The sequence below is a fragment of the Rhipicephalus sanguineus genome, chromosome 5 (genome assembly GCF_013339695.2).
Source record: "Rhipicephalus sanguineus isolate Rsan-2018 chromosome 5, BIME_Rsan_1.4, whole genome shotgun sequence".
In the NCBI taxonomy this organism is placed as follows: domain Eukaryota; kingdom Metazoa; phylum Arthropoda; class Arachnida; order Ixodida; family Ixodidae; genus Rhipicephalus; species Rhipicephalus sanguineus.
The window spans coordinates 138,107,569-138,135,183 of record NC_051180.1 but is presented as its reverse complement, the minus strand read 5'-3'; the positions used below and the strand labels follow the sequence as shown (position 1 = coordinate 138,135,183).

The 27,615-nt window shown below is 49.9% G+C and overlaps 1 protein-coding gene across 1 annotated transcript; it reads right to left on the bottom strand.

Moving 5' to 3' along the window:
• Positions 1-2,218: 2,218 nt before the first annotated feature.
• LOC125758637 (uncharacterized) lies at positions 2,219-27,615 on the bottom strand. Its single transcript, XM_049416049.1, has 6 exons — positions 27,139-27,615; positions 26,029-26,084; positions 25,430-25,614; positions 8,431-8,543; positions 4,435-5,947; positions 2,219-2,364 (listed from the first exon to the last, which is right to left on the bottom strand). The coding sequence occupies exons 1-6, from the start codon at positions 27,613-27,615 to the stop codon at positions 2,219-2,221; spliced, it is 2,490 nt and encodes an 829-aa protein (XP_049272006.1).

The following is a 27,615-nucleotide window of genomic DNA, read 5'->3' as shown; positions in this document are numbered from 1 at the left end:
TTTTGTATGGCCACCCTGAGGGCGTTGTCCCTAATACCCTGAGTACAAGGGCAACGCTAGAAAAATGAATCTAGGCAATCTACAAAGAACGTGTTTTATGGTTACCATGGTGAACCATAGCGCAAATACCGAGACTAGGACGAAAGAAGAAGGATAAACAGGGCGCTGACTTACTAGAAATTTATTTCCTTCAGAAATGCGCACATATACGGATTTTACTTCTTCTTCTTCTGTGCCGCGTATATATATGCGCGTTTCTCAAGAAAATAAGCTAGTTGTAAGTCAGCGCCTTGTGTGTCTTCCTACTTATCGTCCTCGTCTCAGTAGTTGCGCTGTGGTTCACCAATTCATCACCAACTCGCCCAAATTTTCACGTTACCATGGTTACCACTCAAACATTCCGAAGACCACGTGACACGCCTGTCAGGCCGCGTGTTTAGATTGAGCTAAAGCTATCACACGCGAGCGCGGAAGGAGCCGCTAAGGAGGAAAAGGGAGCGACAGATTTATTTATTTATTTATTTTTACATACTGCAGCCTCAATGAGGCTATTGCAGGAGTGGGAAAAGAAAACAAAACAATAACAGCAAATCAACATTCATGAACATGCTTCCAGAAATTCTTTCAGTGGTAAGCAACGCACACTTCCGGGCAACAAATTCCAGGCTTCAATAGTTGCAGGAAAAAAGCTATATTTGAACATGTCAGTGCGGGTGAAAAAAGTTGTAATGTTAAGGGCGTGGTCGCTCCGCGTAGACAAAGGTCTGGAGAACTGAAGATAACTGTCTAGAGTGTCGAGGCGGGGAGAATTGATTAGATTGTAAAGGAACTTGAGGCATTCAACGTGGCGACGCTTCGCAAGTGTAGTGAGACCTAGTTGAGGAAGACAATTCGACGGAGAAAAATCCCTGTCATATCTTTTGCATACAAAACGCACAGCTCGTTTTTGAACGCGTTCTAGTTTTTTAATGTCACATTTCACTAAAAGTATCGTGTGCTTTTTGCAGAGGGAGCCGGTCTGCCCACGTGACTCATCCCGGTGACGTATGCTTTTGATCGCGTGTGATAAAGTGCGTCCTACACCCCCTGTTCTGTACACTGTCGAATTCCGCCATTGGTCAAGTCTGATTGGCCCGGAGGGCTTCTCCGGCCTCTCCGATTGGCTTAAAATGTCGTCATTACGAAATTTGACAAGATGTCAGAATTTGACAGTGTCCAGGATAACACCTCGTGTATGTCTAATAACTATAGTTCGGCGCTGCGCGCCCCTGCCTTTGATGGAACATCATTTGACCAGCGTTCCTGTTCTTTCAGCTTACCGGCTCCGGGGAGCTGGAAAAAAATAACAAAAAAAATACACCCAGGTGAGAACTGATGATCCAATAAGATTTGCCAAGGCTTGGAGGATTCTCAACAAAACAAGTAACACATAGACACATGCACTGTCTTTCAACATCCTTGTTGCGGCGCGACGATCACGGCTAAATCAGCACGCTGTTGTGGTTTTAGAGGCCCTCTCGACTGCGCTGGCTCCGTCGCGTCCAGGCAGGCGGTTGAGAACCTCGTCCTCGAAAGGCGCTGCTGTTGTAGGAACCGTACATGAAGCCGATGAAGAGTACCAGAGATTTATATACAACTGTACAGATTCAACGTTGGTTCCCGATCTCTCCTCTCATGCCTTCGATGGCACCTTTTACACACCCCGCAGTCCCCAGATGTTAGAACTAGGGAAATGGGGGACAATGTTTCCTGCCAATGAGGCCACGATCTTCGCTGGTCACCTCGCGGGCACCGCCCCCACCGCGCGCGCACACACACGCACGCGTAAAGTTCTTGTCTTCGCCGAAAACAGGCCTCCGGCTACAGTGTACTCCGGCAGACGGGATGCGGCGAGTCCATCGTCTCGCTCCTCGCTGACCACCCGCGGTGTCGAACGGCGGCCGCAGGCCAGGCTTCCCCCTCGCCCCAGAGCATGGGTCTCGGCAGCTGGCGCGGACCCGAGCACAGACGTCACCGGGAGATACATGGCGCTGCAGCGCACTTGCCCGCATTCTGGGAAACTCAGCGTCGCGGCTCTTCCTGGGACACTTAGGCGCGAGGTGTCGCATTTCGACTCCGGCGATAATGGTGTGACAGCGAGCCGAGCTGAACCCCTCGTGCGAAGCTGCAGAGCGCGTCCTCTCGCTTTTCTTCTCGGTGCAAAGCGGGGCTGCCTCCTTTACTCTGTCCCGGCGCCCCGCAGCGAAGGGGAGAAGGGGGCGATCATAACAGCTCCTCCGGGGCCAGGAAACTCTCGAATGGCCAGGATCCCAATTGCTGGCCATGAAGAGTGGCTTGGAGTCGACGATGACTGCAGACACGCAGCTAGAAGAACCACCCACAAAGGGAAACAGCAGAAAGAACGATCCCGGCGCCACAACGCTACACCGCGCACTAGCATTCGGATTCTGCTTTCAACCTACCAGGCTCAAGAAACATTGCTCAAAAGACAAATTAAAATTTTGAACAGTGAGAGGCATTTTAAAATAAAGCAAGTGACCATCCTCCCCTTGAAAGTTTCACGAAAACCGAAATCGTCACTACAAGTATTAAAGTAAACCAACTTGGGAACTATTTAGGCAACGGCAACGTGAACATTATCAAGCCAAAGGTTAAGTAAAGGCTTCCGCTTTACCAATCAAACTAATCTGCTAAGTCCGTCGGCATTTCCGTTCATTTTACCTTTTTTATACCGGACGGAAAAGTTGTACTCTTGGAGGATAAGACTCCATCGGAGCAAGCGTCCATTTTTGTTTGACATTTGGCGCAGCCAAGTTAGCGGACAGTGATCCGTCTCGAAAGTGAACCTCGCTCCGTACAGGTAGCAGGACAATTTCTGTGCCGCCCATACTAGGCATGCGCACTCTTTTTCTGAGGCGCTGTACACCTCTTCCCTCACTGTTAACTTGCGACTTGCATAGAGAATGGGATGTTCCTCTCCGTCCTCTCCCACCTGACTTAATACAACGCCCAATCCTCTGTCGCTCGCGTCACATTGCACTACAAATTCCTTAGTGTAGTCAGGGGTTCGCAGCACTGGCCTTGATATCAACAATCTCTTAAGGTCTATAAATGCACCTTCTTTCTCGGCATCCCAAGCTACTCTTTCGGGTTTTCCTTTTCGCAGCGCATCTGTCAGTGGGCTTGCTATCTGAGAATAACCGGGTATGTACCGCTGGTAATACCCGACCAGTCCCAGAAAGGAGCGAATATCTCGCTTGTTTTGAGGCCGCGGGAACGCAGCTATAGGCCCCATTTTGAGTTCGGACGGACTCCGGGTCCCTCGTCCCACCACGTGACCCAGATATGTCACCTGCGAACAGCCGAAGCTGCATTTTTCGGCTTTTATGGTGAGTCCCGCCTCACGCAGCCTTGTCAACACAGTTCTCAAGTGTGCCACATGTTCTTTCCACGTTTTCGAAAAGATGGCAATGTCGTCGAGATACGGGACGGCATAGTCGTGCAAATCTTTGAGTACAATATCCATTAACTTTGAAAAGCTATATGGTGCATTCTTAAGTCCAAAGCTTAGCACAAGAGGCCGAAATGTGCCCACCGGAGAAATAAATGCTGCATAACGGCTGGCACTCTCTGACAAAGGCACTTGCCAGTATCCCCTTACCAAGTCAAGTGTCGAAATGTAATTAGCGCCACTTACTCTCTCGACCCGTTCCTCAATGTTCGGTATAGGGTAAAGCTGATCCCTGGTGATTGTGTTCAATTTCCGATAATCGACACAAGGACGCGGATCTTTACCCGGCACTTGCACCAGTATCATGGGTGAGGTATAATCACCTTCCGTCGGCTCAATCACCCCAAGCTCTAGCATACGCTTTATTTCACCCTCAATGATCTGATGCTGTTTTGGAGAAACCCTGTAAGGTTTCGATGTGACCGGCTCGGATGACGTTAGCTCAATTTCGTGAGTCATCAGATTTGTCTTTCCCGGCCTTCCGCTAAAGCTGTCGCGAAATTCACCTAACACTTCTTTCAGGTCCATTAACTGTCGCTCTTCGAGAACTCCACGGCTCGCCGAGAGAGCCAGAATTTCCTCTGCACTGCGCTCTGTGCATGTATCCGCTCCCAACGCTGGGAGATCGTCAGCCATTTCCTCCTGTACATTTAACAACATGCTGACAACTTCTGCTCTCCCGACATACGGTTTCATTAAGTTGCAATGGTAAATCTTAATTTTGTTTCCTCGACCAGGCATTTGCAAAGCATAGTTCGTCTCAGAAAGCTTATGCGCTACCTCTACTGGCCCCTCCCATTGAACTTCCAGCCTGTTCTTCCGTGAGGGCCGCAAAATCATGACTTTGTCGCTCTCGTTGAAAGTTCTACGCCTCGCATTTCTATCGTAATACGCCTTCGCGGTTTCCTGAGCTGCTTTCATGCCTTCCTCCACCAGTTTACGCGTGACACTTAGACGCTCCAGAAGTTGCAGTACATAAGCCACGACGGTCTGGCTCTCTCCTGTTCCCTCCCACAACTCTCGTAACATACGCAAAGGGGATCGGAGAGTTCGCCCGTACACCAGCTCCGCCGGCGTGAACCCGGTAGCCTCATGCGGGGCGGTTCTCAATGCAAAGAGAGCGGCGGGTAGACAGCTTTCCCAGTCCTCTCTATGCTCGTAACACAAGGCACGTAGTACCCTTTTCAGTACCGAGTGCAGTTTCTCTACGCTGTTGGATTGGGGATGATATACAGAACTGTGTAACAGCCTCACGCCACACTTTCTGAGAAACGTGGTTGTCAATGCACTGGTGAACACCGTTCCCTGATCGGCCTGAATTTCGGTGGGGAAACCGATGCGTGAAAAGGTTGTCAGCAGAGCGTCCACTATCTCAGAGGAGCTCAATTCTTTCAATGGAATCGCTTCCGGAAACTTAGTTGCCGGACATAGCATCGTTAGGAGGTATCTGTATCCTGACTTTGATTTCGGCAAAGGTCCCACAGTATCAATCACAAGTCGCCGGAAGGGCTCCGTGATGAGTGGAACGAGTCGCAAAGGGGCTTTCCATTTGTCGCCCGGCTTTCCAACCCGTTGGCACGCATCGCATGACTTCACCAGCAGCTCTACGTCTTTGAAACACCCTGGCCAATAGTACTCCATAAGAAGCCTTTCTTTTGTTTTCTTCACGCCCAGATGTCCCGACCATCCATTTCCATGACACAGACTGAGAATATCCCTGCGGTACATTTCGGGAACTACCAACTGGTCAAGAATTTTGCCTTTCCGGTCTTTGTAATGTCTATACAGAAGTCCGCCCTTTTCGTGCATAGTGATGTTGCGTCTAGCAATTCCCTCCTTGGCCGTGAGGTGCAAACGCGCTAGACTGGGGTCTTTCTTTTGCTCAGCACCTAGGGACCCTCTGTCTACTTGCAAAAGCTTCTCAAAACTAAGCGATCCCGGCGCCAGCAGCAAACCCTTCCCGTCACTCTCCGATTCTGGTTCCTCCGTTTCAGCATCCGCGCACCCACTGCCTTCGAGGATTACTTCCTCGGGTTCACTCGTTTTAAATCCCGATTCTTCCTCGGTCGTTTCTACCGATTTCGGATATGTTTGCTCACTTTCAGGTGTGTCCGCTCCCGAGTTTTGCGTTAGCTGTGCGGCAAGCTGACGGGTTTTCGATCGGGTCAACGCCTGCACCCTTCCCTCTCCGAATTTCTGACCACGTTCACGCAACAGCCGGTCAGATCGGTTAGAAAACAGATAGGGGTATTCTAATGGCACCATTTTCGAGACCGCAGCTTCTGTTACGAGTTCTCCGAACGGGCCGGAAATAGTAACTTTTGCCATTGGCAAGCACACACTGTGCTCCTCTAGTACCTGCTTTATCCACGTTACCTCCCCTGTGAAATCATCGGCGGCAACATAGGACGGGTGCACGACGTCCGTGGTGCGGCGCTATCTCTAAGCACTCTACAGGGTTTTCCATTAACCTTAAAGGGGCCCTGCAACACCTTTCTTAGTTATATTGGAATAGTCTCATTATTGACGTATGACTCTTCACGAGTCATATGCCGCAAAAATTTTTCGAATCCGTCGGGTCTAAGTGGTGTTACCAAATTATAGAGATCACGTTCCGCAGCTTTCTCCCTCAACTCAACGCCGCGAGCGCGCGGAGAGCTAGGCAGCGAGTCGAGGAAGGGAGCGCAGAGGAGCGAGGCTCCGCCCAAGAGCGCCGGCGGAAATTTTTTCTTCATTTTTTTCTCTCTGACGTCTGGGCGCAACCACGTGGTCTGTGTCGCCACTTCCGGTCGGCTTGCGTCGTTCTCGTCGAGCGGAGTCGATCGCACTGTGTATCGCGCGTGCTGCGCGTCGGTTTGGTAATGTTGGGTGTGCACCTCGAACGCCGTAGTGTTTTCATCGCTTTGCCAACCATGGAAGCAAACCTGCGCGCTCGTTTGGAACGAATGACAGCTGAGATCGGTTTCGGCCCATACTCCGATACACCGCCTCGTAAGACGGCACTGGCAGACGACCCCGAAGCGCCGCCATTACCGGACGCCAGCATTGTTATCGGAGACATGCTGCACGGCTGCCTCGGTCGGTCGTGAGAACGTGCCGACGATGCAGTTCCCAGCTGACGAGGCAACACTCGAACGGCTGCCACTCTCAACGGCAACCGGCGATGGTCAAAAGCACAGAAATATTCACGTTTTCGGCACTGCGCATGGCGAAGAAAACGGAACCACGCAACTACGAGCAGACGAGCTGTCGGTGAGACCGGTAGTGCTAATATTAATGTTTGTTCGGTGTTTTTAACGCGATAACAGAATATAAACATACATATTATCTACTTATTGAACTCAAAATTAACAACGAAAGTAATAATGAAGGTGTTATCGTGATTATAACATCAGCCAATGGTGGAACTGCCGACAATCGCGTCATATTTTGCGGACTAATACATCATTTGTCGAGAGAAGAGGGAGCGATTTTCAGCTGACTTTGAGAATTTATTGTAAATTCCAGGCCGTGCGCATCGCTATAATATTTGGCTCGCGTGTTCTCGGGAGCCTCGACTACCGATCGGCAGCGCTTTTTGAGCATGCTCGAAAAGTGTTGCAGGGCCCCTTTAAGTTCATGCAGGTACGGCCGAAGAAGCTCCAAGTTCTCTTCGCTACTGTCCACATATGAGAACACGACACGTGGCTTCTTACACTTTACTGAAATATGCCCGAACCCCTGACAGTTGTAGCACCTCAAATTCCTTTTTTGTTGCCTTTTCGGCCGCCTCCGGTCTCGAACCACTCTCGTCCGAGTGCTGAGCCTTTTCTGGGGTTTTTCTAGGGGCTTCTGCCTGCTCTAGATTTCTATTTTGTGCAGGTTTCTTAGTGGGAAAATGTTTCCGCGGCGTATTTCCGCCCTCGGCATGGCCCTCTTCCGCGTTCAGTTTTCTACGCCTCGCGTACTCATCTGCCAGTTCAGCTGCCTTTTCGACTGTGTCAACCCCATCTCGATCCTGTATCCATAGTTTCATTGCTTGGGGAATGCGCTGAAGAAATTGCTCTAGGCAAATGCACTCAACGATCTTATCACGGCTTTCGTAAACTTCCGCGCTCTTCAGCCACTCTATGAGGTTGGTTTTCAGCCCATATGCGAACTCTGCATAGTCCTCATTCCATTTTTTTGCTGAGTCCCTAAACCTCTGCCGGAACGCTTCTGTAGAGAGGCGGTACCTTTTTAGGAGGGTCGACTTAACTTTCTCGTAGTCGTCCGCATCCCTTACATCGAGCCTCGCCACAACATTCGCAGCTTCACAGGGCAGCAACGTCAAAAGCCTCTGCGACCACGTATCCGGAGCGCAGTTCACCTTTTCACAAGTTCTCTCGAACTGCACTAGAAACAAGCCTATATCTTCCCCCATCTTAAATGGTTGGATCCACTTGTCCATACGATAGGATTCTCCTTCGCTTGCTCTGTCAGGAGTGCCGCTTAACGCTCCTTGAATCGCTAAGCGCTGTCTCTCGATTTCTAACTCTAGCTTCCTTACCTCTCTGTCTGATTTCTCTTTTTCGTACACTCTCTTAATTTCTTCCTCCTTCAGAGTCTTTTGAACTAGTTCCCAAGCAATCAGAATGTCCTCCGCCCCATTACCGCTTTCGTCGATTCTTTTCAATAGGTCGCACTTTTTCATGGCTTCCTCACATTCAAGTTCCAACTCCTCGCACAGCAGCAACAATTCTCCCTTTCGCAACTTCCTCAGGTCCATGGTCACTGCTTTTAAGCGCTGGCTTTGCCCTCTCACTGGTGCTTAAACAAACGCACTTTGCACCCAACAATTGTCGATTCCCAGGAATTCAAACTATTAACCCAGAGTCCGAAGCCTGGCAAATCTCAATGCAAAAACCGAACGCTCACCCGCAAATGCAGTGCCATGTCACCAGGTCCATCCCGTCCGCTGCCACCAGTGTTGTGGTTTTAGAGGCCCTCTCGACTGCGCTGGCTCCGTCGCGTCCAGGCAGGCGGTTGAGAACCTCGTCCTCGAAAGGCGCTGCTGTTGTAGGAACCGTACATGAAGCCGATGAAGAGTACCAGAGATTTATATACAACTGTACAGATTCAACGTTGGTTCCCGATCTCTCCTCTCATGCCTTCGATGGCACCTTTTACACACCCCGCAGTCCCCAGATGTTAGAATTAGGGAAATGGGGGACAATGTTTCCTGCCAATGAGGCCACGATCTTCGCTGGTCACCTCGCGGGCACCGCCCCCACCGCGCGCGCACACACACGCACGCGTAAAGTTCTTGTCTTCGCCGAAAACAGGCCTCCGGCTACAGTGTACTCCGGCAGACGGGATGCGGCGAGTCCATCGTCTCGCTCCTCGCTGACCACCCGCGGTGTCGAACGGCGGCCGCAGGCCAGGCTTCCCCCTCGCCCCAGAGCATGGGTCTCGGCAGCTGGCGCGGACCCGAGCACAGACGTCACCGGGAGATACATGGCGCTGCAGCGCACTTGCCCGCATTCTGGGAAACTCAGCGTCGCGGCTCTTCCTGGGACACTTAGGCGCGAGGTGTCGCATTTCGACTCCGGCGATAATGGTGTGACAGCGAGCCGAGCTGAACCCCTCGTGCGAAGCTGCAGAGCGCGTCCTCTCGCTTTTCTTCTCGGTGCAAAGCGGGGCTGCCTCCTTTACTCTGTCCCGGCGCCCCGCAGCGAAGGGGAGAAGGGGGCGATCATAACAACGCCTTCCGCCATTTTCGCGGCACGCAGCAGGGCTCTTCTATCTTTGTTTTTCTCGAGCGGTCGTGCTAAAACCGACCGCTCTGATATAGCAAAGTACATAATGCTCTACATCATCCCCCCCCCCCCCCTATTCTTTTTTTTCCCCTCTACACACAACTACTTCTTTCTTTTCTGAAGACACAAATTGAATTTAGCGAGAAACGACGCCGCTAGATTGGCGCTGTAATCGCCGAGGTCCATCCGCGTCACATTTGCCGGTGAGTGTTAAAGAACGACCTGCTCATAATCCCGACCAAAAACCTAAAACACGCGGCAAAGGCCGCTTCTGAGACACCTTCTTTCTGTGCTTTTTTTTCCCGGAGGCTCGCAAGAACGCACACACTGTCAGCCACGCTCATAACTTTCTCCAGACTGCGGTCGATCCCGCGTGGTGTGTGTGCAGACCTCATTCCCTTCTTCTCGGTCCGTTCTCGCGGGGGAAGCAAAAAAAAGAGAGACGCGCACAAAACTGCGCACACACGTCATCTTTCACACGCCACGTCCACGACATGCACCGCGTCCCCGCAACGGCCGCCACGCGCGTACGGATGACGTAGTACACGCCTTCGCCAAGAATATGTGTGTGTGTCCCCCGGCCCGTCTCTTCTGAAGGTGCAGCCGAGCACCCACCATTGGAACAACCTCTCGAGGAGCCCGTATAACCTCGGCGCTTGTCTCAGTACTCTCCGTTTCCATTAGTTTTGCGCGGTTATCGTCGCGTTTGTAGCCGTCCCGGGCGACAAAGACAAATGGTTAGGGAGCGGACCGCCCACTCGTCAAGGCCTGATTACCAGCTCCGAAAGAGCGAGCGCGGCGAGGCATCAGAAATAAGGAAGGCGTAAAATTGGGGACCGCACAGGTGGCTCCGTTCTTCGAAACCGCCGGCGACGTGACGGAAGTATGAGAAAACGGTGTTGCGATTGTTGCGGCGTACGTGGGACTGTGGTGCCGCGAGAAAAGTAAGAGACGCATTGCTGTTAAAGAGACGGCGGGCATACGATGTGATGTGGTCGCGCCGTTTTCTTTCCTGCCCGCGCACTTTCGTGGCGGAGATTTATGACAGGCAATGTACCTGGATGTTCTGCCGTAACGCAGGTGCGCAGCTGCCTGCCAGAGATACGCAGCGCGTGGGCACTCTGTTTTTTTTTTTCTTCGCGTTTCGTTCTGTCCTTCCTGGGTTCGTGCACGTGGCCATGCTTCTTCGATGTCCCCCATTACTGCGAGTGTTTTGTGACTGACAATTTTGTTGGTACGCTGCTTGGTTGCAGCAATATAAGATCTGGGTGTTTGCGTGCCAAAACCGCGATGTGAGTCTGAGGCACGCCGAAGTCAAGGGCCCCGAAAATTCCGACCATCGGTTGTTCTTTAACGTGCTCTGAGATGGCACGGTACCCGAGTCTCTAGCATTTCGCCGCCGTCGAAATGCGATCGCCGCGGCTGGGACAGAACACGTGACTTTCGGGTCAGCAGCCGAAACTTTGGGACCACAGTGCAACCTCTTTTCGAACAGAAAGAAGGATAGACACCTGCTGTGTCTATATTCGAAGCCGTTATTGTTTCAACGAAAAATTTGTTTTTGCGCGCACATTGTTGCTATCTGTAGTGGCTTCGCAATGATCTTTCACAAAGAGGCCGCATATTTCAGTCGTCATTGGTTACGCAATATCCCGTGGATGCAAAACACCGGAAAGCGCTTATGCCGTATATATACCGAGATGTTGAAAGCACTTCCGCATAAAGTACCCCGCGGTTGTACAGGGGTTACGGTGCTCGGCTGCTGCTCCGAAAGTCGCGGGTTCGATCCCGGCCGCGCCGGTCGAATTTCGATGGGGGCGAAATGATAAAGGATCATGTACTGTGTGATGTCAGCGCAAGCTAAAGAACACCAGATGGTCAGAATTTCCGGAGCCCTCCGCTTCGACGTGCCTCAATCGCAAAACCGCAGGAATTAGGCAAAACCGCAGGAATTATTACTTCCGCGTAAGGGCTCAAATGATCGTGAGTATTCTTGCGGAGCTGCGCATTATATGAATAGGCCTTGCGGCTAATTATGACACTTCGCACACGTACGAGACATTGCGCATAGTAATTGTAATCGCTGTACGCGCGTATCCATAAGCGCAATATTATTATTGTTACCTGCGATACATTGTGGTGCAGGTTGTTGGAACAGGCCTATATACCCCTCTCACTTTCTGTTGTTATTACTATTATTTGCGGCTTTACGTCCCAAAATCAATATATGATTGTGAAGGACGCCGTAGTAGGGCTCCGGAAATTTTGACCATCTGGTGTTCATTACCATTTCGCCTCTATCGAAATGCGGCCGCCGCGGATCCCGCAACCTTCGGGTATGCAGTCGAGCGCCATGACCACCAGACCACCGCAGCGTATTCTACAAGCGCACGCAACAGATTTCATATTTCGTAACACCTTTTTCTTTTTTTTTTTTTTCCATTGCGAGCGCTGCACGAAGTGGCTTATTCCAGTATTAAGAGCGCCGCGTCCGGGCTACATTCGTTCGAGCCAGTGATGCAGCACTAAAAAGAAGAAAGAAGGAAAGCAAGCCGGGCTTTAGACCAATAAAGCACCTACGATTACGGTCGAATGAGAGGCTCTTCGCATGACTTGACTAGACAAGCCGAAGTGCGCATGTCAGACCAGAACCCGGTGCTTATTGCAGATGATCGAAGTCAAACGCGCGCGGACGTACGGATCACGTGGGCAGTTGGGTTTAGCCCATATATCTGACGCTGAAATAGCAATCGCCGTGGCACGAGATCAGAAGGAAGCCAGCAACTAGCGCGACAATGGCGGTTACAACGACGGCGACAAAGGCGAAGGGGCCGCACTTTTGTGCACGCCTGCAACGAGTGACGCAACGGCATTCAGTGACGAAGCCATGCCTGCGGTGATGGTAGACTCTCTCACTCATGGGCCCCGTAAACGTGATAGTTGCGGCGCGTCACGCACTGTGACACAGAGATACAGCTACCACTTCGGCGTTCGCCTGCTATGCAGCCTCTCGGAGATGGACCGTGTCAAACGAGCAACAAGACATGCAGAACAAAGGTCAGTGAAGCATTGTACGCTTGTATGATGTATGAACTAGGCACTAACCATAGCTCGTCTGCGCAACATAGTGCAGCATTGCAGAAACGTTAACAAGCATAGTAAAGTTGCATGTTGCACGAGTTGGTGGCAGTTCATCTTTACGTATGAAACAGCACATGGAGACAATACACAAGAGACAATTCGGCAGGACCACCACTGTGCTGGTGCTGTTTAATCATTCCTTCCTCTTGTGTCTTGTCTCCGTACGCTGCTTCACACGTTAAGCTGACAAGCGTGTAGAATCGCAAATTTGTCCTGTACAAGTATGTAATTTCAATATGTACGTACGTACAAGGGGGTTGGAAAGAAACGAGAACAGCGCGGCGCGCTTTATTCATCGCGCTCTGATCTTGGGGGCAATAAAAAGGTGCTGGATGCTTCTTGATTGTATTATGGATGACTCTAGTTGCTCTTTATCACCATCCAGGTAACAATCACTTTAAGTAAATGTGAAACAGCGAAGAATGTAGATGCCGCGTTTGTTTCCATCTCCACCGTACATACGTATACAACGGCTGTTTCTCTCCCAACTCTTTGCCATTAATTTGTGTACGAACACTCCCACTAGTCGACAGCAACGTTGCACGAGAAAGCGCTTGCTCATATCTGCAGTGTGCCCATTAATTGAGTTATTAACGATGATATAGAATTGTTTGCAACAAGTATGCCGGCTTCTATGTAACGTTAAGTTTGTGAATGTATGAAGGAAGACGGTAGCACGTATACTTATAGTTGGCCGTGTGAGGTCGTGGACGCCGATACGCGATGCACGTTCCAGAGCGAGAACGTCGCCGCTAACGCTTGTGAACTTTCTTGACCATAGCAAGGTGGTGTCATTGCGACCACCTGAAGTTGAGCGCGTCCAATTCTTACGAAAGAAGTTTTCAAGCTGTGAAATCATTAATTCCCAACGATGGAAACGCTATTTGATTGCCCGATATGTAGTGTGCGTCTTTCCTTCCGCAAACACAATCATTTAACCTTCGGACTGACTCACTACTCACGGGAGTATTGAATCTGTTTCCAAGCTGTTGACGTGCTCAAGCGCAGCCTCAGCAGTGTGTGATTATACAACTAGCTACAGCACTATGTTCAAGGCTTCGTTTATTTTTATTCTTTCGTCAGTCTGTCTCCTCTTCTTTCTGGCACTACGTGTTAGCTCTAAACGTGCTGTCGGTCATAAAATTTGCAGCGCATGGCGGAGCAACAGGAAACTGCATTGCTGCGCCATATTTCATCACACAGCGTGGTGTTGAGGCTAGCGGCACTGCCACGCATGGCTTGCTTTACGCATGTGTGCCCAACCTTCGCTATCGGGCATGTCTCGCCGTTCCGTTCCTCCTCATGCGTCTTCCACGCTTGTGGCAGCCGCTGAAACGCTTCGTCATCATCGCCGCTCGTTTCCTCGATGGATGACTGAGCTCCCGAGCGTCTTTTGCGCGCCACACAGCGTTGTCTGGATAAACGTTTCTCCCAACCTATGTGGCTGTCGATCCCCAAGTGGATGGAAATAAAGTTATTGAGAGGTCCTGCAGGCTTTGAAGAACCGGGTTCTGGTCTCCCACGACGGGACGTTGAGATCTTGCCGCAGCGCCGCTTCGCGAGCCGCCGGACGGCCCCGATTTGGTCGCCGAGGTCTGAGCTGCGCAGCGCGGCGGCACATCTCCGCGAGATGGTCGTGGGGCTTTGGCTCGTTCCTGTATTGGAATTGACATTCCCACAACATGTATTCGGGTGTAGCTGTTCCCTGTTTTCATTGGGTGCGTCTGTATGTTTTGTGGACCTCGGGGAATATTCGTTTGAGATTTTGAAATGGGTTCGGGAAAGTTTTCGTTTGTATTTGGTGTAGGGTCATACCTTGCGCCCTGTTGATGTGCTTTTATGGTTCGGGGAAGGTTCTGCGGGCTTACTGGTGTGTCTTTGTGATGTCGTTGGATTTGTTTAGTTTGTCTCTTTCGGCTCGCAGGGCGCCCCGAAAGGCCATTCAGGCGAGGTCCGTCAGCTCTCGCGCTCTGTGGGTCACCTAGTTGAGCTTATCTACTATAAGATATATATGCTATAAGAGTTGGTTGGTTTTTATGGTACAATTTACATTTCTTTTCAGTTAAGCTCAAGAGTGTGCCGTCATTGACTATGACTTCACCCATAGGCGTGCGCAGTTTCCCTTTCAGAGGGGGGGGGGGGGGGGGACGAAGGCGGGCGAAGGTTCATCGCAGCGCCCCCCTCCCTATTAACTGAATGTATGGGGCAGACTTTGAGCCACACCCCCCCCCCCCCCCCCCCCCACCTGTTTCCAAGATATGGCCAATACGGCCAGAAGTCAAGGATAGACCTGTCACGATTCGCATCCCTTGTGACATTTTCCGCGGCAGTCCACGAATAGGCGTTCGGCGATAACGGAAGCGCATCAACGGTGACATTGGATGAGCTCGACGTAGTGGTGCGCTTGTAGATTCTACAGTGCATTTAGTGTTTCTATGTCTAGATGGCGCCGTGTGTGATTGCGTTAGCGTTAGCGGGAATGCCTTCCGCTGTACTAAAAGACCACCAATTCATACGCAGCGCGTTCCATCTTAGCGTTAACGTTGAAACGCACGCTAACGATACCGTAAGCGTTTTCCGCTATACTAAAACTCTCTATTACGAACGTAACAATTCCGAGTTTTTCCTTTCCTTGTTCGGAGGCACATGGCAGTAGGAATTTGAGTCATTATGTGTTCCACTTCCTCGCATCGCACGGCACAGAGCTTCTTTTCGCGTTCCACCCTCACAGAACCGTTTTCTACTGCCATCTCGCTTGGCTGCTGAGTGCGTATGCCACGTAGCCTCCATAGTGGCGCTGGACGTGAAATGTTAAGACATTACGCGCACAGGTCTAATTTTGATGAAACCATGCGAAGGCTTCATCGAGGCTAATTTAAAAAGTAAGCACCCAATAGATGATGGGGGAACATTTATATATTGAACCCAAGGTTTTGCTGAAATAAATCAATACGATGGTAACTTTGACCTGTAAGTTGATTTCCAGTGTAGTGGCCTTCTGCAGAGATGGCTTCGGCAATTCACTGCGGCGTGTACTCATTTAGAGCTCTTACAGTTGCACGCTGTGCTTTCGATGAGTTCCATGTTTGGTGAATCTCACTCCCGAAGAGCATCAGCGTTGCCGATATGGAGCTTTCTGGCAACGAGGCGCCTTTTTATAATGGCCCACAAGAAGAAGGTAATGTTTAATCAAGAGTGGTAGGCCTGGAAAGCGGGTTTTAGCCTGCTACTCTTCACGAAGGTGAGGAGGAAAGGGAGAGAAAGAGTATTGCATTGATTGAAAGTATTGATTGATTGTATTGATTGATTGATTGATAAATATATTGAAAGAGTATGTATTGATCCTGCCCCGCCACCCTCCGAAAGCTTCGCGCGCCGAGCGTGCTTTTGCACTGCCTCCAAAATAGGAGGCACTTCATCTGGTTTTGCACTGCCTCCGTGATTGGCCCACGCTTGACCAAGCAACCATGTCATGGGATGGCGACATCATGTTACGTTGCGTCACGTGACGTGACGTCACGCCGAAATTTGTGACATCACGATGGCGTCACAAATTTTGGTGATCTGTGACGTCATGTGGTGACGTCATCACGTGATGATGACTTTTTGCATCACTGGTCCCCGACGCCGCAGGACGCGAGACGCCGCCGACGCGGGACGCCTACAGTCAAGGAGGAGGAATAAACATTTTATTCAAATGGCAAACTAAGGTTCCCGTGGTTGGAGCCCCTATTCCAGGGCCCCACTGGCCCGAGCGGCTCGCTTGGCCTGGTCCAAGGTTGCCTGCTGGCTTCCCAAGTCCTGCCGGGTGAGTCGCACCTCCCACGACCTATCGAATTCGTTGCGTGTGATGAGCGGCGAGTTGCCCTCTGCTGGTCTTTGTCGGCAATTCCAAGTGATGTGAATGAGTGTTGGTGTGTCGCCACACCAAGGGCAGCGGTCAGCGTATTGGGACGGCCGCATTTTACTGAGTGTGTGTATGTTCGGATATGTGTTTGTCTGTAGGCGTCTCCAGTCCCTGGATTGCCAGGTTGTGAGTTTAGGGTGGGGTGGCGCCATTGTCTGCCGCGCCCGTCTTTGGCTCTCGAGGATATCTCGCGGCAGCGTAGGTATGAAGTAATCCGCCTGGGTCGGCATGTCCGCGTCTCGGAAAGTTAATGCTCGAGCCAAGCGGTCCGCCCGTTCGTTTCCACCTACACCTTCGTGAGCGGGGCACCATGTGATGCCGTGGTCTTCTTGGAGGTTGGATCCTAGTATGCGTAGGACGCTCTGGGGAAGGACGCCTCTGAGAAACAGTCGACAAGCCTCTTGTGAATCTGTGATAACGTGCGCAGATTGTCCGTTGCCCTCTGCTGCCCGGATGGCTAGTGCTATGGCCGCCGCTTCTGCTACGGCGATGCTCTTCGTGCGTATTGTCGCCGACGTGATCGCTTGGTTTCCATTGGTGACGATCGCTGCAAATGCTTTTTGCCTCGTTGGGTATGGGCTGGAATCTGTATAATAGGTGTCTGGGTTATTTCGTAACCGTTCCAGCGCCACCGCTCTTGCTCGTCTGCGGCCGGCATTAACCGTCGGATGCATGTTTTTCGGGATCGGGGCGACGTGTATGTGTTCCCTAACTTCTCTGGGTATTTGACGTGTCTCCTCACCGCAGAACTGTGGTGCCAACGGGTAGTGAAGCCTCTTTAGCAATACTCTGCCTTGCATCGTCGAGTTGCGTCTTTCTCTCTGCGCGATCAATACGGCTGCAGGGTGTTCGTCGTATGTATTATAATTTCCCAAGCTTTCCAAGCGCTCTGTGTCAGTGCAGTCGGGGAGGCCCAATGCGGCTTTGTAGGCAATGCGTATGAGTATGTTGACCTGCTCTGCTTCTCATCTGCATGTGAGTTGGTACGGGAGAGCATATGTAATGCGGCTAATGATGAAGGCATGTACCAGCCTCCTGGTGTCTCCTTCCGTCATGCTCTCATTACGGTCAAATTTCGCGTTTGGTGAGGTATCTAAGGCTTTCGCCTTAATAGTTCGCTCATGTTCACCTGCTTCCGTGACCCTCGGCCGTCCACTGAGGAGAGCATGAGCTGACCATCCTTGCTCTGACCAGCGGCGATGGTGACGCGGGGCTTCAGCGGCTGCCACAAGTGTCAAAGACGCATCAGGGGGAACGGAGCAGCGAGACATGTCCGATTGTGAAGGTGGGACACGCATGCGCAAGGCGTGCCGGGCGCGGAAGTGCCGATACCTTTGACACCACGCTGTGTGTCAAGGCTATCAAGGTTTCTGCTTTTCTGCCGAAAAGCAGAAACCGAAAAAGCGACCTACGGAAAGCAAATGCTCAGGTACACGTTACCAACTTTGCGAAATGAACTTGCAAGAAATGGTACGGACGTAGCTTTGATGTCGTTGAATGAGCTGCGAAGCATACATGTACAATTTTTCTGATTGTTCTTTTCGTTCAATACATTAAATATGTTTGTTACTTCTGTAATCTAGCGAATTTCTTGTAGTTTTGTTATGTATTTATGCTTTTTTTATGTACTTGCTCATTTTTTGTTAGCACTGTGTCGAAGTTATGATATGTAGTTTTCTAGCCTCTTTTGTAATATGTAATGGACACCACTCTATGCCATGGTCTAGTGCACGAAGTACCAGAAATGCAGTTTTCCGTCGCTCCGCCATGCGCCGCAGCTTCAGTAAGCTCTTGCGGCCGACAGCCTGCACCCGCCTGCTCATGGGACGCTAGCCTGCAACTGTGCATCCAATAAACATGTCCACTTCGGCCTGACGTCATCAGAACGCGTTAAGTCGCCGCAAAAAATCGGCAAGCCATGACGTAATCGCGGAGATGCGTTAAGCGGGAGGCCGCATTAAACCTAAAATCGAGGACTAACGCAGTCACACAATCAGAGCTAATGCACGGCCTCCGAGATTCGCGCGACCGAGAGCGGATCGTGGGAGGCTCGTTCGCCGCATTGAACTGCATTTCGTTACTCTCATTTATGTTCGAGTGTTGTGGAAGCTCCGTCTCGTCAAAATGACGTTGCGGAAGCAGGACCAAGAACAGGGGGTGCGCTGTTCGTCATGCTGCGGTCAATTAACGGCGGCCGAAATGGACAGACCACTAAATGGAGAGTCCGAGAATAGCTCCCTTGCTTCACTTCCTCACCCGTTTCATCCGCCCCCGCACACACACAGACACGGCCATATAAAAGCATCAAGCGCGCTAGAACACTTTGCGCACGCCGGATCGTACCGAGACCGCGGATGATATAGCATGAAGCTCGGATCACCACAGTTGGTTTTCTTGTTACCCGCATGCGGTATAAGTAGGGCTCCGTGTTTTCGGATAAATCCGAAAAAGTCCGATAAACACTCTCCGGGTAAATTTTTTTACAATTCGTATTTATCCGATAAACTCCTATTTTATTGGCCAATGTGACTTTGTTCCGTTCTTTATTGAAATGGCGCGTTCTAGGTGGCCATTGATACCTCGGCCGCTTTGGCCGATATAAACTTTACTTCAAGTCAAAAATACCTCGTAGACCCCACCCATCGCACATTTAACAAAGGGCTTGTCGCGCACAGAGCGAAAGAAGTCATCGTGTGTATAGGGTCCCCGAGAGCGCGAGACGACATATTGCAGTACGGTCCCCTGGCGGCACTGGGGCGCGCCAGACGACATAGAATATACGGGCCTCGTAAAGTATGCTTGCGTGTATTACAACAAGCTTTAAGGTTGTAATACGCACAAACGTATGGCTGTTTCGTATTCAAGTATTCCTGCTTGTATGTTCATGTGTTTGTGCGTTCCCACCCTCCACCAAATAAAATGCGCTTCGTCGGTTCTGATGTTTTCGTGCTCAAATACCAATTCATCTAAGATATCAAAGAATTCAGAATAATGCCAAAGTAAACTCCGAATTTCGGAGTATTGGGAATTTACCAAGTAAGTAAACTCCGATAAATGCCGCATTTCCGCCAAAAAATAAACTCCGAAAAACACGCTCCGAATATCAAGAAAAATGAACTCCGAGAATACGGAGCAATAGGTATAAGCCACCGTAGGCCTTTTATTTCGCCGAGACCTCATGGTGTCGTCGGAGTTTCGAAAGAACAGAAGGCGCGCCCTGATGTTCCGACTAAACGTAAGCGTTATTGAGTGCAGCAGTATCGGTCCGGAAAGCCTGAATCGGAAGTAGAATAGGTGAGCCGCCTTATAAGCTTATGGGCGCTACTACCCGACCGCGGCCCATTTGCTGTGCCTTTATGTTTGGCTTCTTACATATTTACTGCCGCGGATAGGTACTGATAAAAAAAAATCCTGGTCGTATACGCTTCTCGCCAAAGAAAGTGCTCTGGACAAGTGCGCGAACTGTTAACGTGAGCACGGCCTCTGACCTGTAATAACTAGTTAAGCTAGCTATATAAGTAGTGTTTTGTCTCTCTTCAGTTGCATGCTTCTCAATAATGATAATTTTTAAAAAAATACGTGCGCTTGAGCACTTGCATTGATGTCCCGAACCGTTATACAAACGAGATCGATGGTGTCGCACAATCGTTAATCTCCACCTATATTAAGTGCATAAAATTGGCACCTCTGTACTCCCACGACCACCGTAGTATAGAATTGACGGGTCTTGCAAGAACACGCAAAAACACAATTCTTTTTGTTAATTTCTTTTCTTACGTACGGCTCCTGCCAGTAAGACTTCATCTTTCAAGACTTGTATTTTTCTTTTTTTTGCGACATGACGCTGTTTCCGCGTTTAAAATATTCAGCAGTGCCTTGTATAGGCAAGCAATTTTGCGCGCCATGACACAACGGCTGCCGGATCATTATTCATCTATTCTTGATACGCGGAAAGTAATTTTACAAATTTAGCATCTTTATTGGATCGGAAATAAAGCGTTGTCGAGACAGCTACCCCGTTCTTAGATGAAAAAAAAGAAAGAAAGGAAATTGGCATCTTCTGAGAGCAGTTCTTTAATGCATTCTCCTTGTTTATGCTTGTTCTTGCTTATTTACAAGATTTCGTGCTACCTTGTGACGATTTTTTGTTTTTGCCTGCCAGGTATAGGGCTTCTAGTTTTTATGCAGCACAATTATTGTAATATTCTGTGAGCTGACTTTCACACTTGAGTAGCCCATGTAATCGCTCGTGTTTCTTCCACATTTCAGCCGCCTCGAAGAAACAACCTTCCCAATGTCACAAGAAACGTCAACAATACACTCAATGAATACGCTGCGCAAAAACCACGAGGACCACAAGGAAACACACACAGAAGGAAACAAGGGCAAATATACAAGCGAGAATGAAATAGACGCCGATGCAATCCAGCTTATTTTCCCTCGTAGATGCATTAAGAAAGACCTTCCGTCACGAGAACAAAAATTCCGGTCGTTTTCCGCTCGCCCGTAATCATTGACTTCTTATCAAGATTGAGCCGGGGTTCTGGCCAGTACAGTTCTTTCATCCGAACGACTTTGGGATAGCTGGTGCTCTACCCCGTATTGAGAACGAAAGCAACAAAATTGGCGCCAAGGCAAGCAATTGGTTTTCACACCGATAAAAAAGCAAATCCTCAGGATCCTACTCTCTGATTCAAAGCAGCAGACCTCCTTATAAACGAACATAACGAACTGCAACAGTGACCAATGAAACATTCCACGTTGAAGTAATGTACCGCAAGTAGCGAGTAGATTAGATAGATTAGGGGGGTTACGCAGGAGCGAGCAGCAAAGTCAGTTAAGGCAGGACTTAATTACTTGTCGCCAGTGCAAATGTGTTTTTGCAGAGGAGTCGGAAATATAGAGATCTGCGTAGTCGGCAGCGGTATTCGGAGTACTCAAGTGACATCAACATACTCCATGATGCAAAACTTGCAACTCAGGCGTCAGTTACAGGAGATAGGCAAATCGAGATAAAGCTCAGCTTATCAGCTGTGTTAACTGTCAAAGTGGCGGCTTCTATGACGTCAGTGAACACTTTTTTAGGTGGCTTAAGAAGGAAGAAGTAGCCGATTAGAAGAAGGAGAGAGAAAAATGTTTATTTCTGTTACGCATTTTCCTCGTAAGGTGGCGCCTTTTAGTTGAGGGCGCTATTATCTCCCGCCACTCTGTGAACCTACTAGATGAGCCGTCGCCTAGTCTTCTGCCCTTAATTGATAGCGTACTGAACCAGGAGGAAGGCGGGAGGGGATGTAGGAAAGGTTAGCGGAGAGTTAGATGCAAAAACGCCCCGTGTTCTTAAATTATGGCGGACGTTCCAAATTATACCGCATTTACCCAATGCGGGTATCGTTTGTTAAGGCGCGTTTGTACTATCTTCATACTCACCACTCCTGCGACAGCTCCTTGGGACATGAGTATTGTGAACTAAACAAAAAAAAAAGCAAATAACATGCAGCGCTGATTACACACAGGAAAACTACTACTCCCGCACTTTTTATCTGCGCAATGCACTGCGCAAAAGGAACTCTTAATATTTGATAAAGGAAAATTAGACTACCAATTATCATTTGCTTTTCTCGCTTTCACACTGTAAAAAAAATTACCAAACTAGGACAATGCATCATACACTGCGAGAAAATAAGAAAATGTCTTTCCTCTTGAAAGCACATACATGGTGGAATGACGGAAAAAGCGCCACCCTGCGGCGGAGAACTCCGCGGTAAAATATTGTGCTCAAACAAACCGCCTAGCACCGTACAAGCGGTTGAGAAAATCGTTCTATGAAATGGGCAGCACCTGCGCCCTTCACACAAATGACCGTATATCCTTTAAGAGAACGTTACAAGCAGCTGAAAAAGCAATCAGCTCTTTAGGAGCAAGAACAAAGAAAAAGACCAGCAGCTTACACTTAAGAAAAGAAACGCGTAGCTTCTTATCTCCAACCTAAACATACATTTAGGAAAAATGAGCGACATATTTCATTTCAAATCGCGCTTTGGTTTCATCTCGTTGCCATTCCCAGAATACCTTGTTTTGCGCCTGATTCCAAGTGCAGAAGCGGGATGCCATAATCCAGGTTTTCCGCCCTGTTTCTGACAAAAGAGATTCGGCTCACAGAATGGACTGAAAGTGTTTTAGGGAGCGAAATTCCGGTCGCCCTCGTGTTTTCACCAGATAAAGCTTTTGGTAATGCTCAGCTTTTGACGATACCGACGTAGTATTCGGTTGTCTGAAAGCCGTGGGTCCTTTTGCTGCCGCGGCGGGTAGATATCTAACCAGAAAACATTCGCTGCAAAACAAAATACATGTTTATACGTTAGATGTATAAGAGCACTCTACGATACAAAACTGATCACTGCGAGGGGGTATACTTTTGGGACGTGTTGCAGAAGACAATGCCACGCAAGGCTTGAAACAGCGAAACTGGACGATCCAGAAGACTAGTCTGGTTGCTTCTAGGTTCTTTCTAGTCCTTATCTAAGTGGTGCAGGTTGTTTCTAGGTTGCTTCTATGTCGTTGCTATTGCCACGCGCGTTTCTTATCACTTTTTCTGTATTCTGTTTTCGACCACAAAGACTGTCAGCGGCACTCACTGCAACCCGCGCCTCATTGTTCGAGATGCTTCGCGATTATTATAGATCGTTTTGTTAAGATTGCGCGCAAGACGCGAACACTCGAGCTTATTCTAGATCTTGCGCGACAACCAGCGATAACGCTGGAATATTGGACGGCACGTGTATAAATGCCGACGCGCTTCACCGCTGGTGAGTTGATACACGGTCGACGCTCTGTTCGCCGCTATCAGTGCATACCGTGTGTATTGCTGTAAATTAACTTTCCGTTTCTCGGCCACAAGTTCGGCCAAATAAAGAGTTTCATCTTGGACACCTCACCTGCGGTCTTCGTCGACGTCACGACCACGTGACATCTGGTGGAGGTGCTTCCCGGTCCATGTACCGAACACCCCCCTCCAGCCGTGAGCCTAGCCCACACCGTCAAGGGGAGATCGGCGCCACCGCTGAACAGCGAGCCAGCCGCAGACAGCAAGGTCTCCGACCAGAATACGGAATCCTACCGGACAAGCCAAACACTGTCAAGCTCGTCAGAGTGATCGACAGACGCTCGTTACATCGTGACCAAGAAAAAAAGCCCTCTTTAATGTTTCGTCGTGAAATATATACAGTCAGAATGATCACATGACTCGTGATAACCGGATGATGGAAACAAAGATAGCGCGTGTCTCTGCGCTTGTCTCTGGAACAGGCGGCCACGGAATGCAGCAGGATGACGTCACATCTTCCCCGTTTTATAAGCATCGTGGGCCTGCCAAGAAAGAAAAACATTTCACAAATTAGTCATCAATACCGAGTCTTTTCGGAGCTCGTATGACGCGCCCATATCGCGTCGTTCTTTGCTCTGGACTTGAAGTTTCGTTCGATGAACGAGGCTCTTGGATGTCAGACGACTTCGTAGCTACGATGTCTTTGTCCGTCGCCTCCGTTGGCTCGTTGTTTCGTGGATGCTGCTCCGACTTTACGGGGCTTGTTTCTCCTCCGTGTGGGAGAAGGAACAGATGACGCCTGTTTCTGCGTACGGTTTTTCCTTCAGTTTGGACCCAGTAGGATCTCGGTGTTTTGGAAGGACGAAGGACCGTGCCCTCGGCGCCTCTGTCTTTCAGCCATACTTGAGTGCCTGCGGATAGACAGGGAAGAGGTCTCGCAGCATGACGTTTGTCAAAATACATCTTTTGTTTTTGTCTGTATTTTTCGTCTTGCTCTTTCCAAGAAGCCTTTACTACTTCTGGCCTTAGCGCGGATGGCATGCACGGTACTTTTGAGCGTAAGCGGCGGCTCATTAGCAGCTGCGCTGGACTATAGCCTGTTGGACCCGGCGTGTTTCTATAGTTCAGCAAGGCGATGTAGGGGTCCTCTGCCTTCTTCAAAAGTCTTTTAAGAGTCCCTACCATGCGCTCAGCTTCCCCGTTAGCTTGTGGGTAACGAGGACTTGTTGTGACATGCCTAAAGCCGTAGTTTCTTGCAAAATCAGCAAACGGGAATGAGATGAATTGTGGTCCGTTGTCCGATATTACCGTTTGCGGTATCCCATGCCTGGCGAAGCAGCTTTTCAGATGCTGGATGACCGCCTTCGACGACGTTCCTTGATCCAGCAGGGCCAGCTCAGGGTACCTGGAGTGATAATCAACAACGACAAGATAGACAGCTCCTTTCATCTCAAATAAATCAATTCCGATTTTCTGCCATGGCAGCTCGGTTGTTTCCGATGGAATCATTGGTTCGGAAAATTGGGTACGCTCTGTGGCGCATGCTTGGCAGTTGGCCACGGTTTGTGCGATGTCTTTGCTAATTCCTGGCCACCAGAGAGATTCTTTCGCGCTCGCGCGGCAGCGTGCAATTCCCTGGTGTCCCTCGTGAACCCTCCGAAGCATTTCTTTCCGCAGCGCTCGTGGAATCACCAGCCTTGAGTCCTTTAAAAGCAACTGCTTGCAGACCGTGATGTTACCACGATGCGCCCAGAATGGCTTGAGAAGTTGTGGTGTGTGGTGTTTAGCAGGCCAACCTTGCATACAAGCTTCGAGCAACGACGCACATTCGGGGTCATTTGCTTGCTCTGAGCGTATGCGTTCGAGCATGTCGTCGGAGAACGCATACTGAACGACTCCCTCCACGTGAGCCGAAACGTCTGCTTCAGACAACTCTCCGACAGAAAGCGCCGTGTTCATCACTCTCGCCCGAGAAAGTGTGTCCGCCGTAGCAATGCTTTTCCCCGGGACGTGTGTAAGCGTGAACGAGTACCGCATAAGACGCATCCTGAACCTTTGAATTCTTGGCGGTAGAGAATCAAGAGGATCCCGACCAAGTAGCGGGAGGAGAGGCTTGTGATCCGTTTCAAATAGGAACGTGAGGCCTCTTAGGAATTCGTCGAAGCGTTCCGCAGCCCAAGTTAAAGCTAACGCTTCTTTTTCGATCTGTGAATACCTCTGCTCTGTTTTTGTGAGCGATCTGGAGGCATATGCTACTGGACGTCTCTCACCAGATGGCTGATCCTGGAGGAGTACTGCGCCAATCACCAGTGAAGACGCGTCCGCCGATACAATTGTCGAGTACCGGGGGTTGTACCTCGCCAGGCATCTGTCTGAGCTGAGAGTGGTCTTGATCTTCTCAAAAGCTGCCTCTTGTTGAGGTCCCCAAGACCAGTCGCTGTCTTTGTTGAGGAGGCTGCGTAAAGGAGCAGACATTGAAGCTGCATCAGGTAAAAACCTTGCGAGGTGGTTCATCATGCCTAACAAGGATCGAACCTCAGCGACGTTTTGGGGTCTGGGCAATTGCTTGATTGCTCTAACTTTCTCGGGGTCTGGACGCACGCCGTTAGCATCGAAGATCATTCCCAAGAATGCAACCTGTTCAACTGAGAAACAACACTTTTCCCTGTTGAGAGTTACGCCTGCTTGTTGAAGTCGTTCGAGGACGTTAAAAAGCCGCTTGTCGTGTTCCACTTGGTTCTTGCCGTACACCAGAATGTCATCCATGTAGTTCAGTACGCCGTCTAGGCCTTCTAGGACTTGCGAGAACTTTCTTTGAAAGATTTCTGGTGCGGATGTAATCCCAAACGGCAACCTGCGGTAGCAGTACCGCCCGTACGGCGTGATGAACGTCGTGAGCCTTTGACATTCCTCTGAAAGCTTTATCTGGTAGAAACCAGAATGCGCGTCCAGTTTAGAGAAGACTCTTGCTTCCTGGAAGCTTCCCATAACTTGCTCAATTGTTGGCAGTTGATGACGCTCCCGTCTGACGAACTGGTTCAGTTTAGTCAAGTCAACGCAGATCCTTACTGCTCCAGACGGCTTCATTACAGGAACGATAGGCGCGCACCATTCTGTCGGTTCTTCGACCTTCCGTATCATTCCTTCTCGTTCTAGCCTGTCCAGTTCTTTGACCTTTTCTTTCATGGGAATAGGAACCCGTCGCGGTGTAGACAGACTGTACGGGGTTGCATGTGGCACAAGGCGTATAGTGTGTTCTCCCGCTATGGTACCCGTGCCTTGGAATATCTTGGGATACTTGCTTCCGATATCGTCAGCAGTGTCTAATCCATCTAGGAAACGAACAATTCCCAGAGCTTTGATGGCTGGCAGTCCCTACAAGGGCGTGCGCAAGTTCCGCACGACGTAAATGCTTTGTTGTGAACTGCTGTCTTTCCAAGATATTTTAGCGTCAAACTTTCCGATCGTACGAATGCTAGTATTGCTCGGTCCTTTAAGATCGGTTGCGTTTTTCAGAGAAGGTGGAAGGATAACTTTCACCGACGACTGTCACCTCGGCTCCCGTATCTACTTTCATGCGGAGCGTCTGGTTGTTTATCTTTACCGTGACGAAATGCTCAGATTGTGTGTTCGCACACTGCTGGACCGTGCCAATAAACTTGCTATCAGCTTCGGCGATGCCATCGAGATTTGTGTCTGTTTGCTTCTTTTTTCGGCATCCCTTTTCATAGTGGCCCAACTTCCGGCAAAATCTGCACCTTTCTTTTTGCGCTGGACATTTGTTTCGCGGGTGAAATGGTCCGGCACAATAGCTGCAGTTATTTTGATGATAAGCGGGCTTCTGACAGCGAGTAAACGTGCTCTTTGCAGCAGCTTTCTTGGGCTTTACTGCGGCGACGCAAGCTTCTGGGACTGTGCCCTCGTGCTCTTTTAGCTCTGCTTGCTGTTGCTTTACGGTTTCGCTCGTACGCGCTCTTGCCAAAGCAGTGGCCATCGTTAGCTTGGGGTCCATCTGTAGTTCCTCCGAAAGAACCTGGTCCCGTAGTCCTACTACGAAGCGGTCTCTTATTAGGCGTTCCTTCATGCCTTCGAACTCGCATCTGTCTGCTAGCTTGCTAAGCTCGGTTGCGAACTGGTCTACTGTTTCTCCCAGTTGTTGGCGGCGTTGATTAAAGCGAGCACTTTCGTAGACTATGTTCTTGGTGTGGACAAAGTAGTCGTTAAATTTAGACTTTACGAGCTTGAAGTCCTCCATTTCTTCGTCTTTTACGTTTAGCGACCGAAGAATCTCCCTCGACTTTCTGCCCATAGTATAGAGAAGAGTCCTTACTTGAACTTCGTCTGTTTTCTCATGTAGCCCAGACGCGAATCTGTAGTCGTCAAATTCGTCCATCCAGGCGGGCCAGTCCGCTGCGTTATGGAAGTCGAAGGGCTTAGGAGGCTTGATTCCCGCCAT

Excerpts from the sequence above, each read along its gene's own strand:
- LOC125758637 (XM_049416049.1), bottom strand. The coding sequence starts at position 27,615 with ATGGCGGGAATCAAGCCTCCTAAGCCCTTCGACTTCCATAACGCAGCG. Across the intron at positions 26,085-27,138 it reads TAACGATGGCCACTGCTTTG|ATAAAGCTTTCAGAGGAATG; the intron begins GCAAGAGCGCGT and ends GGTTTCTACCAG. Across the intron at positions 5,948-8,430 it reads CAGCGGACGGGATGGACCTG|CGCCGCACCACGGACGTCGT; the intron begins GTGACATGGCAC and ends GCTTAGAGATAG.